At 37.9% G+C, this 16,561-nt stretch overlaps 1 protein-coding gene across 4 annotated transcripts in view; it reads left to right on the top strand.

The window, feature by feature from the left end:
• The window catches only part of ANKRD44 (ankyrin repeat domain 44), a 344,812-nt gene that overhangs the window by 177,879 nt on the left and 150,372 nt on the right, over positions 1 to 16,561 (top strand). For all 4 annotated transcript variants that reach the window (XM_056111738.1, XM_056111735.1, XM_056111737.1 and 1 more), the window contains exon 3: positions 7,515 to 7,593. In XM_056111738.1, the coding sequence (XP_055967713.1) occupies positions 7,515 to 7,593 (79 nt within the window). The remainder of the gene's footprint in view (positions 1 to 7,514; positions 7,594 to 16,561) is intronic.

Raw genomic sequence — 16,561 nt, 5'->3', positions numbered from 1 at the left:
CTTATTACCATTTTTGGTTTAAAATCTATATTGTCCAAATATGGGTATGGCTGTCCTCACTTTTTCAAGGCTATCACAAGCCTAAAGTTTGTCATCATTTTCCAACTTCTTTGAACTTATATTTGTTACTGAAGTTCAATTGTGTCTTATGAATAGCAGAAGTTTGGTTTACAATCATCTGGCCACCTCTGTGCCTTTTGGTTGTTGAATTTATGCCATTTTCACATAATGAAATTCTTGCTATAAAATAATTTATTGCTACTTTTTTTTAAATTTCCAAAATGGTGCTCAGAGGGTCAGAGTTACTCCTGGTAATTCTTGACGAAATGGGCCAGCCAGATCAATGGAAGGATTGAGGATGTGGTCTTGTTTGGTCTTGAAGCGTGAGAAGTCACCTAGGCCACCCTAGGAGTGCTCAGGAGCCACACCAACACCACAGCCAGCATTGTTTAGCCTCCAGGGCTAAACCATCAATGTTTGGATGGCCTGTGGTTTCAAGGATCAAACTGGGCTTGGGTGCATTGCAAGTCGTGCACCACAACTTTTGTGCCAACTCCCTGCTCCCCACTATTGCTATTTATATATGGATTTCAGGGTGTTCTTGTAGTTTCCTTTGTTTTTCTATCCTCCCTCACCCTCACCCTTACCTTGTCCCTGACATGTGCCCTTTGTGGAGTGATCAGATTCTATTTGCTCTCTCTTTTTTTGTTTCTTCTTTTTTTTTCATTTTTTATAATTTTATTTATTGAATCACCGTGAGAGCAGTTACAAAGCTTTCGGGTTTAAGTCTTGGTCATACAATGAAACACCCATACCTTCACCAGTGCCAGTTCTCCACCCCCCAAAGCCTCAGTATACACCTATCCTACACCCTCCCCCTACCTGTAGGGCAGGTGATTTCCACATTACTCTTTCTCTACTTTGATCATATTCAATATTTTGACACCAGACCCACCATTATTATTTGGGATTTTACCCCAACACTCAAATCTGCTGAAAAGGCAACAGTAGACAATTTGTTTTCTATTGTTGGTTATGAATAACATATGATGTTGTACGGCTGCAATAGTGGCTGCGCGATTTTGAAATTCCAAAATTTTATCAATTAAATCTGGAGGGATTTCTGCCAAAACCTGCTGGGTTCCGAAATTTGTTCCTGAGTCTCTTGGATCATGGCTGTTAAGCTGCTTGATCAGGAGCCAGAAAGGCCATTTGTGGGTGGTGACTCAGGGTCTTGTTGGGATGGGGAGGAAAGAGCTGGCTCCACCCCCATCCTGTGAGGCCCCACATGTCTCATCACTGAGGGCCCAAACCTGACTATCCAATAGTCTCTGGAGGATGGCAGCCACCAAGCCTCCTAGGGGGAGCAGGTGGAGGGACAGCACTCTTTCCCCCCCTGGGGTGGCCTAGCAACAGTAACCTGCTGTGGGGTCTGGATGTATTTCTGCCAAAAGCCACTGGGTTCCGAGATTTGTTTCTGAGTCTCTGGGATCATGGCTATTACGCAGTTTGATCAGGAACCAGAGAGGCCATGCCTCCAAATATATAGCTGAGGTGGTTTGTGGGTGTGTCTCCCACATACCTAACTTTTGGCCGTTTACTTTCTTGGTAAACTTTGCCCCAAGGTTTTAGGGTCTGGCGAAAGGCACAGCAGCAATTTTGGGGTATCTGGAAGTCTGAAGGTGCCATCAGGCTGCTGATGCACTCGCCTCACAGGTACAGATTGACCTGCTGGTGGTACCATACCCCCTTTTTGTTTCTTCTTTTTGTTTTTAAGTTATCATGAACTTTATGAAGTTCAAAACTTACATCCCACTTTAAATTTAAAGCAAGTAAATCTTAAGTTAATTCTAGGAGACCTCTGTATTACTCTCTTTATCCCCAGGTTTTATGTTTTATAAGCATGTTACTTCTCCTGAGTGCGGTTTCTTTTTCTTTTGTAGAAGATCTTTTAGCATTTTTTTTAGAACTGGTTTAGAACTTCTCTAATTGTTTGAAAATCTCTTTATTACTTTTTCAAACCTGAATGATGGCATTTCTAGGTAGAGTATTCTTGATTTAGGTATTTTTCAGTTACCATTTTGGCCATTCTCTTTTGGACTGTTGAGTTTCAATTGAAAGGTCGGTTGTGAGTTTTAGAAAGGTGCCTTATATGTGACTCTGCTTTTCCTTCACTGCTTTTAGGATTCTATCTCTTTCTTTGGTTTTTATTTATTTATTATTTATTTATTTGTTTGTTTGTTTTTGGGTCGCAACTGGCGATGCACAGAGGTAACTCCTGGCTCATGCACTCAGGAATTACTCCTGGCGATGCTCAGGGGACCATATGGGATGCTGGGAATTGAACCCAGGTTGGCCGCGTGCAAGGCAAAAACCCTACCTGCCATACTATCACTCCAGTCCCTATCTTTCGTTTTTAAATATAATGTGTCTTGGTGTCAAATATTTGGGTTTATTTTATTGGAATTTCTTTTGTTTTCTGTATCTAGGTATCTTTTTTCTTCTATAGGAGGAAATTCTCAGCTATTATTTCTTTAAGACTTCTGCCCTTTGAGTTATTTTGGAGTCTATAATTTGAATGCTGTTCTTTGTGATGCTGTTTTATGAATGTTATGTTCATTTCTTGTAATTTTTTTCTTTTCTCTGTCTTCCCCCTTTTATTTTTTGCTGGGGCGTGGGGGTGCAAGGCTGACTGGGTCACACCTGGTAGTGCTGAGGTGACTTCTCCTTGCTCTGTGTTTTGAAGTCACTCCCTGCACTACAGAATCATTGAGGTGCCAAGGATAGAACCTGGGCTCCCTTCATGAAAAGCATATGCTTAGCTCTTTGATCTGTCTGTCTGGCCCTTATCTGTTCTTTTTCGTTTTCCTTTACTTAACACTTAGTCATTTGATTGAATCAGTGCACTAATCTAGTCTTCTGCTTCTTTTATTTTGCTGTTTAACCCTCAGTTATAGTTTATTTACCAAATTCTTTAGCTTATTTATTTATTTATTTATTTATTTATTTATTTTTGGTGAGGGGCACACCGAGTGATACTCAGGGTATTACTGCTGGCTCTATACTCTGGAATTAATCCTGGTGGTGCATGGGGGACCATATGGGAGCTGATCAAACCTAGGTAGTTCGTGTTATATGCAAGGCAAACTTCCTACCCGTAATACTATTGCTCCAGCTTCTAGCTCATTGATTCATTTTTCTTTTTAGGTCACATCTGTTGATGCTCAGAGGTTATTCCTGGCTCTGCACCAAGGCTCTGCATTCTGATAATGCTCGGGGGATCATATGGGATGCCAGGGATCCAATCTGGATTTACCATGTGCAAAGCAAATGCCCTACCCACTCTACTATCACTCCAACCCCCGCACATTAATTTTTAAATTTTTTCCTGCCCATTGATTTTTGATTGGATTTTTCTCTTTGTGTTGAAGTTCTCTTCTATTTATTTCTCATTTCAGTAAACATCATCATGATTATTGTTTGGAGTCTTAATCACAGATTTAGAGTTCTTTTATGCCTGGTATTCTTTTCAGACTATAATCTTTTATCCACCAATGTAGGTTTATTACCTCTATTGCTTTATTTTGTCTGGTGTTAGGCATGGTTTAGAAAGAAAATCTATTCTTGATTGCAACTTGATATTTCTTTCTTGGTGAAAGCATTACTTTTGCTTCAGTTTGCCCAGGAGTTCTCCCCAAAACTCCTCTTTGCTAGTTTTGCATATGGTTCTGTTAATAATTAATTCAAGTTTTTGTATAGATATTACAGGACTGCTGGAGAATTTAAACACAGTTTCTTCCTTTTTGGCCATTCTTGGCTTCACTCTGGCAATTTTGAAAAATTGAAACAACGTTGCTTATAACAGTATAAAATTTTAAGTGTGCATCATTGACAATATGTATGCGGTTCATTAATTTCATTAAGAATTTTTAAGATTGGGGCTGGAGCAGCGATAGCACAATGGGTAGGGCATTTGCCTTGCATGTGGCCGACCTGGGTTGAATCCTCAGCATCCGACATGGTCCTCCGAGCACCACCAGGAGTAATTTCTGTGTGCAGTGCCAAGAGTAACCCCTGAGCATTGCTGCGTGTGACCTGACCCCAAAATCAATAATAATAATAAAAATTTTAAAAATATAAAGAATTTTTAAGATGATGTTCATGCTTCCATTTTAATAAATTCTTTCAGGTTAGATACTAAGAACCTTATTTCTTGACATCAGCTTCTCTATTGGGCAGATCGCACAACATCTTCACATACTTAGATTACCTGTCTTAGTTGTTGATGAGACCTAATGGTTCTGGAAGGTGAATTTTCCCTAATTGGGATGCTATGACATCCAGGAGGCATAGAATAGGTCAGAAGCCTTTTTTCAAAAGGGAAAGTAAACATTCCTTACCTACCCAGTAGGTTTTATTTCTCTCTTATACATTCAATGGCCTTCCTACTTTTACTAATGTTAATATTGTGTTTTCTCTAGAAGCTTCCTTGTTCTTCCTTCTTCTATCATGGCATTTCCTAGTGCATTATTAGATTATGATAAAATAGAGTGCCCTTAAATGTAGGCAAAGGATGAACTGCAACATTGTAGTTGATTTCACCTGGTTGAAAGTGGTGATTAATGTGTTTCCATTATTTACTCCTCACCTCGTGGTCCTGTACTTCAGGTTCAGGTTCCTTGCTAGAGAGTGGATGTTGACAGTCCTTCGTCTAAATGCACTGTTAATTTTGAGTAAGGTCTTAATAGCAGAAATTATTATGTATGTGGTTTTGTTGCTTTTGAAAACCAAACAGCTGTTGCTTGCAGATATAGATCTTCTCTTCAGTTACCTATCTATTGTGTGTTATATAAGGGAAGTATAATTAATTTGGAAGCTAAGTGCATATTAACAGGAGTACCAGGATTTGTAATAAAAATTTCTTTCTTTCTTTTTTTTTTTTTGCTTTTTGGGTTACACCCGGTGATGCTCAGGGGTTATTCCTGGCTCATGCACTCAGGTATTACTCCTGGCGGTGCTCGGGGCACCATATGGGTTGCTGGGAATTGAACCCGGGTCGGCCATATGCCAGGCAAACACCCTATCTGCTGTGCTATCACTCCAACCCCTAAAAATTTTATGATATTATTTCACATTACACACACATATTATACTGTAGAAACTAAAGTCTGAACAAGTTTTGCCTTAAAAGGGGGCCACAGAATCAGAAAAGTATACATAAAAATAGGCTAAGCAGATTTGAATGTTGGGGTTTTCTTGACTTTTTATTTGAGGCCAAGTTATCTAAAGAGCACAGACTTTGCTTCAGGTCAAATGAAGTCATAATTTTGGTGGATTATTCCTTGTTTAAGTAGCCTAGGCTTAGTTTTTTGAACCAAACCATGAATGAAGTCAATTCATAGAACATATAATTATAAATCTGTTATTCTAAAAATTAATAAAATTTTCAGTAGGTGTTGAGGGAAGTAAAAGATTTTTAAAAGTGAGAATGTAATACAAATTTCTTCTAAAACTATAAGTAAAAGAAAAAAAGATTTAGTTAGGCCTGGTAGTGGTTATTTGTATAGTTCACTGCAGAAATTAAGATCTTGATCCTGAAATAAGCAAGTGTATTTTCAAATCTTGAATTTTATGTTTATAGAAATAACATTATAATGTGTTTAATCATTGTTGTATAGTTTTCTAAATTTGTCAAATTGTACATTTATATCTTTTTTTCTCTTCCCTTTAATTCTTGCCTGAGGGACACATAGAAAAAATAATTCCCAGCTAATTTGGACTGTTTTGTCTACATAGAGCTAGTTAATCCCTTCATAAAGCCTGTTTACCAGATTTCTGAATGAATAGACAAGGTTTAAGAACAGTTCTTGTCATGTCCCCTGCCAGCCATCTGTACTGAGTCATTAAATGCCCCAAAGCTATGGTTTGAAAGAGACTGAAAAAGTGCAGAGGCCCCAAACTGTCAGCAAAATCATATCCTTAGGCTAAGCAAGAGCTGTTAGGTGAATTACACAATTAAGTGATAATAGGAATGATGATTAAAATCAGCAGTAAATTCAGGATTCTAAAAACTAAAATGCATGCTACCTTTAGGAGACACCTCAAACTTTGCTCCCAAGATTTAATTGTCATAATTGTGGAGCAGTTGATGAAAGTTTGTGGGAGAGACCTTTCCATAGATTGGTTCCATTTGGTCATCTTATGTTAAGTACCTAGTATGCTATTCCTTGTGGGGATTAAGCAGAGGAAGATCTGTTCTTTACCCTGTGGGAGTTCTCAGTCTTGGGAGAATGATTGACACAGCTGTCCATGCTGCTGACAGTAATGGCTGTGCATGGGCCAGGTCTCGAGCTAGCCGAGGCCTTTATTTAACCTACATCATCATGAATTCTGAGGTAGATATGATTATCTCCAGTTTCCAGAGGAAGGAATAATATTTTCCCCCTACAAGGGGTAAATATTGTGCTGTCTCTGAGCACAGTATGTTAAGTACCTTATCAAGGACTGAGATTGGCATCTGATAGGTGAAGACCCAATCTCAGCTCTATTTTAGATCAGTGGGGTTTTGAGGGTGTAAGATAACATTGGTTTGTCCTTTCTGCCTTGCCACATGGAGCTTAGGTTTATTGGGTTGCACACAATCACAGTGCTCCTGAGGCACTCCTATTCCTCTGTGTTTATTTGTATCCTCTTTGTGCTCTGTTTCCCTTTATCTCCTTTATCTCAGTCATCTTTATCTTCTAATCAGACTCTGTTAACTTGTAAATATTGCTATTCTCCTTAAATCCATTGCATAGTTAATTCAGAGCAATGTCCTTTTTGTATAGACACAGGAAGACAGTTAATGCTATGCCTTTGTAACTTGGGAGTTAATTGACTCCAAATGATATTCACTCCCTGGGCATCTGTTTTCTTGACTTCAGCCTCAGATGTCTTACTTCCTAGCACCCCAAAGCAGGGCCCCGATGAGGGACTGGATGGAACCAGGGCAAGCTGTGAGCTACCCTGGCATCAAAATGGGCCAGGCCAAAGCACCATAATACTTAACTATTTCAAAAATGGGCACTGATAGGCAGTAATTAATGGAGATCTAAAAGAAAAAATCATTATACTTATGTTTAATGTCCTTGTGAACAATTTCACAGTATTCCCTTAAGAAATAAAACATTGAAAGTAAAATTTTGTGGTTAGGTATGTAGGAAGGTTGGATTTTTTTTAAAATCATACTGAAAGTTTGAAAAGAAATTGAATTTTATTACCAAGTACATGGTGATTCATTTTTGAACTGAGTTGAGCTTCAATAAAAGGAAGAGACATACAGAAAACAGAAACAGAAAATGGGATCTGTGCGACTGAGGCATGCTCAGAGAAAATGTGTAACTCGAACTTCCCTGAGTACATAGTTGACCTGTACTTTCTTCGACAGACTTTAACCTTTGAATGATATGTTTTACTCAGTCTATAGAAACCACCTTCAGCTGACACTGACTAGTTTATCTGTTCCATTATTGCAGGATTCTGAAAAGCGAACCCCTCTTCATGTGGCTGCATTTCTTGGTGATGCCGAGATCATTGAACTTCTGATTCTGTCAGGTAAATAACTACTCAGAAACTAACTGGAGATAAACACTCAAGTGATCAATCTGCTAGACTGACTGTTACCAGAAATGAACTCTTAATTTTGTTCATGGAATTTTGTTGAACAAAACCTGGTAGTGATTTTCTATAAGAACAGTTCTTATTGGGAAGATGTCTTATTGAAAAGACAGTTCTTACTGATCAGTGACTTCCTGCTAAAATTTGTGTATTGCTCTAAAAATCCTCACTGTCTAATCAGAATCTAGTAGTGGAGAATGATTAAGTACATTTGGATTTCATTTTTCTCTGTAAGGAAAGAAAGAGCTGGGGCTGGAGTGATAGCACAGTGGGTATGGTGTTTGCCTTGCATGGGGCAAACCCGGGTTCAATTCCCAGCATCCCATATAGTCCCCCCGAACACCCATCAGGAGCATTTCCTGAGGGCATATGCCAGGAATAATCCCTCTGCATCACTGGTGTGACCAAAAAGTGAAAAAAAAAAAAGAAACAGCTTTCTTAAAGTTTACATCAACATAGGAATATATGTATCTCATATATTTAAATTGTGTTGCAAAACAACATACTTTTGTTTATGGATGCGTGACTGTGAGTACTAAAAGGATTGAATCACAGAAGGAAAGAGAACATCAATTTCTGGGTAGTAATTTCCTCTGCTTAGATAGGCTGAAAGTCTTCAGAGAAGGGTATAAAAGAGAATATAGCTTTATAAAATATTTCAGTTTTTGTTGAAATGTGGGAGCAATTTGATGAACACATGTTAAATCTTATTAGTGTGTACACAGGTCTTTGCACTGGTAAAATCTTTTCTATGTATTTAAAATATTTCATTGATTTTAAAACGCCAGTGCTTTCATTTTTAGAAAGCTGTATGCTTGGTCCATCTCACCAAACAGGTTCCCTATCATTTGTAGTCTGTGCTTCTCCCTTGAGGATATGCTGCACAAATCCCTGGTGAATCTGAGCATGCTCATGTCACATTGTAGATTGTGTGCAGGCTAGCAGATTTTCTTCCTCCTTTTTTATTTGGGTAGATTCAAATCTGGAGGAAACGCCTTAAACCACAGACTATGCAAAAGGTCTATAATAGGGTTTGCCTTTGCTTTCAGTAGTTAAAGGGAAACTATTGAATTAGAATTCCAAAGTAAGCTAAATGAAGGTGGAAGTTGACACAGAGCTCATACAGTTGTGGAAAATGTTGTGGAAAAAAAAAAGAATTTTGTTCTGATACACAAGGAAAAGGGACATTGTTCTTATTTTTTTGTACCCATGTTCTTTTGTTGTTGTTGTTGTTACTGGGGGCAATATCCAGCAATACTCGGGGGATACTCCTGGCTATGCACTTAGGAATACTCCTTGGAGGATCATATAGGAGGCTGGGACTTGAACACGGATCTGCTGCATGCAAGGCAAGCACCCAACTTGCTGTGCTATCTCACCAGCCCCTATTTTATTCATACTCTTGAAAGTTCTACCCCCTCCCCCAAATAAATTGCTGTTCTTTAAAAATTACATGCTTTGTGCTCTTGTCGATTTCTTGCTCAGTCCTTAGATTTTTTTGAGGAATCCTGTGCTCTTAAAAACAAAAAATTGTCTTTCTGACAATTCTGAACACATTTCAGGGCTGTTTTCCAAACAAACACACATTGCTTGGTGCTAGCACACATTATAGCTAAGAGCCAGTACATAACTAGTTGCCCAGCAGTGGAAGTTTGTTCCATGGAAAAGTGTGGGTATAAACTAATTTTTTTTTCTTGTATGATACTTAGTGGTCCCCAACCAACTATACATATCCACCTCTCATTTGAGTTTTAATAAACTCTCTGAATCTCAGAATAATGTTTGAGTCATAAATGTACAAGTTCAGAAAGTTATTTTTTCTTTTTTAAAAACATATTTGTAAAATAAGAATCCAATATTTCAGTTCTGCATATGAATTTAACCTCTCTGTTTTCTTCAGGCATCTGAGTGCTGGTGATTGAGAAAGTTGATTTTTACATCACCTTGGGAACCTACCAGCTTCTCTTAAATGTGGTTATTCTAGTAGAGCCAGGAGAAACTATGCATCTATCTTATCTATCTTGATCAGTATAAATTATTTGAGACGTTAACCTTTCCTGGATAATTTTGTGTGGTACATGCTTTGAAATTGTTTTTCTCCCCACCCCATTAGTTAGGAAGACAGATTTTGGGAGAGTATTGGGAAAGTTCTTTAGAATTTTAATAAACAATGGAAGCTCAGGCAAGCTCTTGGAATTCTTGTGATTTAATTTTACTGAAAAGTTTTTTTAATCATTTTGCATATTATATTCCTAAAGAAATATCATTTCAAGAACATGATGATTTCATCTCTGAGCATACATCTTCCAGCTGACCCTTTAGGGAATCTAACCAAACTCTTTTTCAATTTAATAAAGACTGAGGTGCTAATATTTTCCATGTTGGACAAATAAGTTAGTTGACTTTCCCAGAAGAATTTATTGCAGCTGTATTCTCTATTGCTGAGTTAACATACAGAATGTACATAGTATAACCTAAGCCCACTAAACTCCTACTGACTTTTTTATTAGCCAGGAAAATGGAACTCTGAATGCCTCTAGGCAGACAAGGGAGAATTTAGTCCTTGAAATTTCCCCCTTCTTAACCAAGAGCCCATCTTCTGGCTTCTTCTTACCTCAACTCTAACTCCTGTCTTTAGTTTCTGTTTGGGTACTGTTGAAATCAGGATTGGGTCAGAAAGTAGATCAAGAATTTGCCAAATCATTTATCTGCTTATATAGGAATGAGAAGAATGTGAAACAGTTGATGGCAAAGAGTTCAGATACTTGAGAAACAGGAAGCTAGCATCCCCCCAAAATCAGCGCAGTAACAATATCCCGCAGTGAAACTCTGGGGATGCACAAGGATTAGAGTCTTGGACTAAGGAAGAAAATACTAATATGGAACAGTTTGTGAGATGTAATTAAAATAATAAAAATTTAAAATAATTAAATTGCTTTAAAGATTAATTAAAACAGATTTATTAGAACACAGGCTGCAGTCAAATGATATTCCTATAAAATTATTTTCTCTGATATTTCAAAATGTGATAAACTACATTCAGTGGAAATTGCCTACATAGGTGACAGGTTGTTCTTCTGATTCTCTGATGCATAACAAATACTCATTCTCTGAGGTTGGATTTCTGATGAAAAAGGAATACCTTTTAAAGCAGACAGTGCTGATTCCCTCCCCACCCCCAGCCCGCCTCCAGTGTACTGTGATTATAAAATAATGAACCATTTTCTGGTGAGTGTGAAAACTGTCTCTAAAGGCAACTCTCAGGGTAGTTTTAAAAATGTTTTCAGCAATTGCCACGTACATGGAATTATGGGACACTCTTCCAAGGTTATGCATTGAAGGACAGTGTGCCTGGGCTGTAATGAGATTTGTTATGTAAAAAAATTCAGTAGCAAGCTGATCTTTTTATACCATTAACATATTTTGTTGTCTTTCTCATTTATTTATTTCTACAATTTGCCTCTATCTGTCTTAATTCTTAGTTATTCTCTTTGACCTGTAAGATTTTTCAGGAATTAATCTTACCTTTTTTCCTTTGTTCTATTTCTTCGTTTATGACAGGGCTTAGAAAACAAAAAGATTGTCTCTGGAAAAGATCCTGAGAACTCCCCTTCTTCCTGATATCTATGAAAATAAAATCAAATGGTAGTAGTGATAAGACCGAAGAAAAAATATTTAATTTGTAATTGGTTTGTGCCTGAGCTGCTAAGATAGGTCTTTGTCTCTGAAGATCCTGTATAGACTGGTGCTATTTTTATGTTTAAAATGTCCTTGGGAGAAAGCATTTGCCTTTAAATCATTAGCCATGCAGACTCTGTCCTTCAGTGCACAATGGTGCCTGACAGGCAGGTAAATAACATGAAGGTTCCTTTAGAAAAATGTTATAAATATTCAACTCAGAGCCAAAACCAACTGTCGGCTCCCTGACATGTAAACAAGGCTCAGAGATATGTTCGGAGGAAGAGGATGAGGAAGCCGGTGGCGGGGGATGACACCAATGAAATACTGCTGGGCCCTGTTCAGATAACTTCGCCTTTGTCAGAGTAATTGTGTTGTTCTGGTAGGCGAGATTTTCCTGGCCACTGCCACTCAGCTTCTGGAGGAGGAGGAGAGGGATGAAGGACTTCAGCAGTGGCTCGAGAGAAGCCACTTCCTAGATTTCTAATTATCTTTCAATTCCTCAAGTGACTTGGAAGCTGCCAGAGTCAAGGCTGCTGTTTGTTACATGCTGTGCGGATGTTGTTCCATGATGCCCCGCAAGCTTGAGATCATTTTTCTCCCTGAAAGAATTTGAATATTAAAAAAAATCTCATTTGGTTTACATTAAGCTGAAAGATTTCAGAATATGTGAATAATAATGGTAATAGTAACACAATATAAATGTGGAAATATAAATTATAGGGAAAAACAGTAATAGAACACTACAAGGCATAGGCAGAGGCTGTGAATGAGCTATTCTCAGAAGATGAATTAATAATGTCCGGTAAATAAGCATATTGGAAAATGCCTAGGGCCAGGGATGGAACTCTGTAATGGAGCGCTTGCCTTCCATGTGCGAGGCCATGGATGGGTTCAGTCCCCAACCTTGTGAAAAACAAAACAAACAAAAACCCCCACAGTTAAATAGGAAAGCATAAAATGCAATACCATTTTCTTTATTATATTCAAAATGACTTAATGTCACGTGTTGATAAGGATGTGGGAAATGAAGACGTCTTATGCACTGGGAGTGTGTAAATTGGTATACTTTGGAGGGTTGAGATTATCTAGCAAGGCCAGAAGTATGCATGACCTATGACAGAGGAAGACCACATCTAATCAAGTATCCTAGACAAATGCTTACATTTGCATAAGAAGTCATTTTATGGATGTTCACAGCATTGTTTGAAACACTGACGTAATGAAAATACCCATACTGAGAGAATGTCTAAAAATGAGGTTTATTTGTATGTTAGAATATACACATCGATTAAAAATAATAAACTCAAGTTTAAAAAAAAGAGCAAACTCATTCTGTAGCAACAAGAATGCATATAAAAATTGTTGAGTGAAGTAAGGAAATTCAGTATTACTATAATACAATACAGTTGATGTAAAATTGTATGCATGAAGCAGTATTATAAAGCTTACTGTATAATAATTTAAATATATATTTAATATATTTTAAAATATAGAAAATAAATATATGAAAAATAATGTGTTTACCACTCAGCTTGATTTTATTGTTTTTTATATGTGTGCACATATTATTCATATGAAGACATAAAAGAAATTGGAATGAAATCAAGGGTAAATATACCACTCATGCCTGTATTTTTGTACATACATATATCAGTAAAAAAGAAGAGAAAAAGAGAGGTGACTTTGAGGAACAGAATAAGATGGAGAAAGGAAAGGGAAGCAACATTTTGCTGAATGCTCAATGAATATTTGTTATTGTTTAGAGGGAACATCCAAGAGTTTGGTATTTGAAGTCAGTTTTACAGAGTTTAAATAATTCTCTAGCTGGATAGCTGGAACATATTACTTCTTACCACCTTTATTTCTTTAGCTATAAAAATGGCATAAAATAGTATCTCTATTAAGTGCAATATACAGACATTAGTAAATAGAATAAAATCTCAGATGTGGCAGCAGTTTTTACCAATTTCAGTGAATCCCTCTTTAGAACTGAAGGGAGCTACTCAAGAAGATGAATGGATACACCTAGAGTCCCACTTAACATTTAGATCTACGCAGTAGGGTCTGCTGGCCATAGACCACTGATAGCTTAGGTGGCTGCAGTGGCTTTGGTGTCTTCCAGAGCCCTAGTAGTGTAGCCTATTTTAATGGAGATGTGCTATAAATATAACACACATACTGGATTTTGAAGCTTTATCATGAGAAAAAGGAATGTAAATAATCCTACTAATTTCTCATTCTTTATCACATGATAACATTATGGGTATATTGAGTTAAATATAAAATAAAATTGTTTTTTCCCCTTCCATTTTAAATGTGGCTATTAGAAACATTTTAATTTGGTATTTGGGTCACACTGCATTTTCACCAGACAGTGCTAATTTAGGTTGAGTCATGGTATCCTTTGCAAGGAGCACGTCTGATTGACCCAGTGTAGAATTTCTTCCTACAAATATACAAAAGGAAGGAGTGACTAAAGAAAGGATAATTATTCAGAAGCCAGGTGAAAATTCAAACTCAAAGAGAGGGGGAAGTGGCCAGATTTCTCTATCTCAGATGACTCTGACTTTCTGATCTGAGTGCCTTAACAGTAAACAGGGCACTCTGAAGGGCACAGCAGCTAGGGCATTTGCCTTGCAAGCGGCCAACATGGCCGACCCGAGTTTGATTCCTCCGCCCCTCTTGGAGAGCCCGGCAAGCTACTGAGAGTATCTCGCCCGCACAGCAAAGCCTGACAAGCTACCCGTGACGTATTTGATATGCCAAACACAGTAACAAGTGTCACTATGGAGACGTTACTGGGCCCCTCGAGCAAATTGATGAACAATGGGAGGACAGTGACAGTGACAGTGACAGTGAAGGGATAAGGCAAAGTTCTTCTCAGGACTGCATGAAATCTGAGCGATGTTTATGATAGGAGCAACCAGGAAACAACCTAAAGATAAGTTATAAACATGCATTTGCCTTGCACGAGTGAATGAAAGTTTTATTTTATGATATACAGTTACAAGCACAAGTCAGTAAAGTACATATATTTATGACCCAAAGAAAAAGAAGGGTAGTTAAAGAAATTGTTGAATACCTTCCAGATTATTGGAGGAGGAAATGTTACAATTTTAAGATATATGTGCTTTTTGTTTCTGAATCAGAAAGGGAGGCTTGGTAGCATCTGGTACTCTTAAAACCAAGACTTAAGAGAGGAAATCTAAAATTTTACTTTTGCAGTGGAAATTTTAAGAGTCACATTCTTTTTTTTTTAAATTACATTTGGATTTCCTCTTCCTTAGAGTTCTCTAGCAGTAGTCTTTCTCTCCTTTGAAAAGAAGCCACTTGTACAATCTCTAAGTGATGGTTCTTTGTGTTCTTAAATCTGCTTGTGACTTCCCCCTTCTTGCCAGTGCAAAGACTGTTTCTTCCTTGAAAATCTGAGTCACATATTTGTGTGAATAAGATATTAGAAGGGACTCGGAAATAAGAACTTGTGGTTTTCAATTTGTAAAGCACTTACTTTTTTCTCCCAGACATGCATTAAAGTAGGTAGAGAAGTACTGTTATTCTTATGCCTCTGATTTATGACTCTTGTCCCAGGGATAGTAGGTCCTCAGGTCACAACTCTAATCCGGGTCTTCTGACTGAGAATTCACCATCTTTTCAAGATTTGATTCATTTCACTCCAAATCACTTAATGCAGGCCTTTGAGAGAGATGACTGGTACTTTTGATTCTAGCAAACTGATATTTGTTCCTTATTGGATAAGTGGCTTGAAAATATCTAGATAGTGTTAATAGATATTAGGGTTAATTTTTATTTTGTTTTTTGTTTTTTGGGTCACACCTGGAGATGCACAGGGCTTACTCCTGCCTCTGCACTCAGGAATTACCCTGGCGGTGCTCAGGGGACCATATGGGATGCTGGGAATAGAACCCGGGTCGGCTACGTGCAAGGCAAACACCCTACATGCTGTGCTATTGCTCCAGCCCCGGATTCAAATTATTTAATACTGAAAAACTAAGCAACAATTTTTCAGTGGCTGTTAACCTTGACACCATGCTAGAATAACCTTTAGGAAGTATTTAAGAAAATACTTCGCCTGTTTCCCTCTCAAAAAAAAAAAAGTTAAAAGAAAAAAGAAATGGGTAAAAGAGACACTTTGTATATCTCTTTGTTTTTAGACTTAAGTGCTATTTCTAAAATTAATATTGCTGATGGCATTTATTCTTTTTCCATTGAAGAGAAATAGTAGTTGGGAAATTCCTGATTTATCTCCTTTTAGTCAAGCTTAAAGTAAATTTCTAGCTTACTTTTTACACGTGAAAGTCTCCTGCTTCCTTTTTGGGGGGTGCGGGGAAGGCAGGCAGATTTCTGTTTGTTTTTTTTTTAAGCTGTCAGCTGGCCTTGGCCTCACAAGTGAGTCAGCCTCTGTTTCCACTTGACTTATTTTCTCAGCCCTTGCTCCTGATGTGCTCGCCCTGCCTCTTCTGCTTCACTTTCTAGTTTCTTTGATTCATAGCCCCTGCTTGTGAATTTCCTCTCTTGTTGCACTCAGGATAAACTGGGCTCCTCTTACTGCACCCACAAAGGGATCATCTCTAACCTCTCCTCCTCTTCTTTTGTAAACCGTTTTATGAAACTTTGATGAGAAGATTGATTCAAAACCCCTAACCGCTTAGTACCCTCATTCCTCTCCAAGGAAGCTCGTATTGAATATTTTAGCAGTTTAGTTGCAGACTCGTGGACTTGTGCTACTGAAGAAATGAGTGAGTATGAAAGGTGTACTCTACTTTCTGTAAATCCACCACACACAGCTTGTGTTCCATGGCAGAGTTGGGGCAATTGGAGAGATTAGGCTGTACCACCCCTAAATGGGAGTAGGTTTGGGCTTCTGTCGGAGCCTGTTTGCCCTCTGCATAGTGGATGGAACCATGGACACCACCTGGAATTCCTGTCTTGTCTAACTGAACTGTCCATGGAAACTGTTGCCAAAATACCAAAGTATCAGGTGACATCTAGCAAAAGACTTTGGATTCAGAGATAAATCATATTTTTGGTAATATTCACAATGCACATCAACTACCAGAATTCAGCTTTACAAGATTTGTTTGCAGTCTCACTTCCTTTTTCCTTTAATGGAAGGTTGGTTACTTATTCTGGATAGTTAGTCAAGAGGACAATTGTGTAGCCTTAAAAGAAATATATTTAGTTACTATGTAACAGTAGCACTGTA

This window comes from Sorex fumeus, unplaced genomic scaffold (genome assembly GCF_029834395.1).
Source record: "Sorex fumeus unplaced genomic scaffold, SorFum_2.1 ptg000014l, whole genome shotgun sequence".
NCBI lineage: Eukaryota > Metazoa > Chordata > Mammalia > Eulipotyphla > Soricidae > Sorex > Sorex fumeus.
Note: the sequence above shows the minus strand (reverse complement) of the source record. Positions and strands in the feature narration are given on the sequence as shown.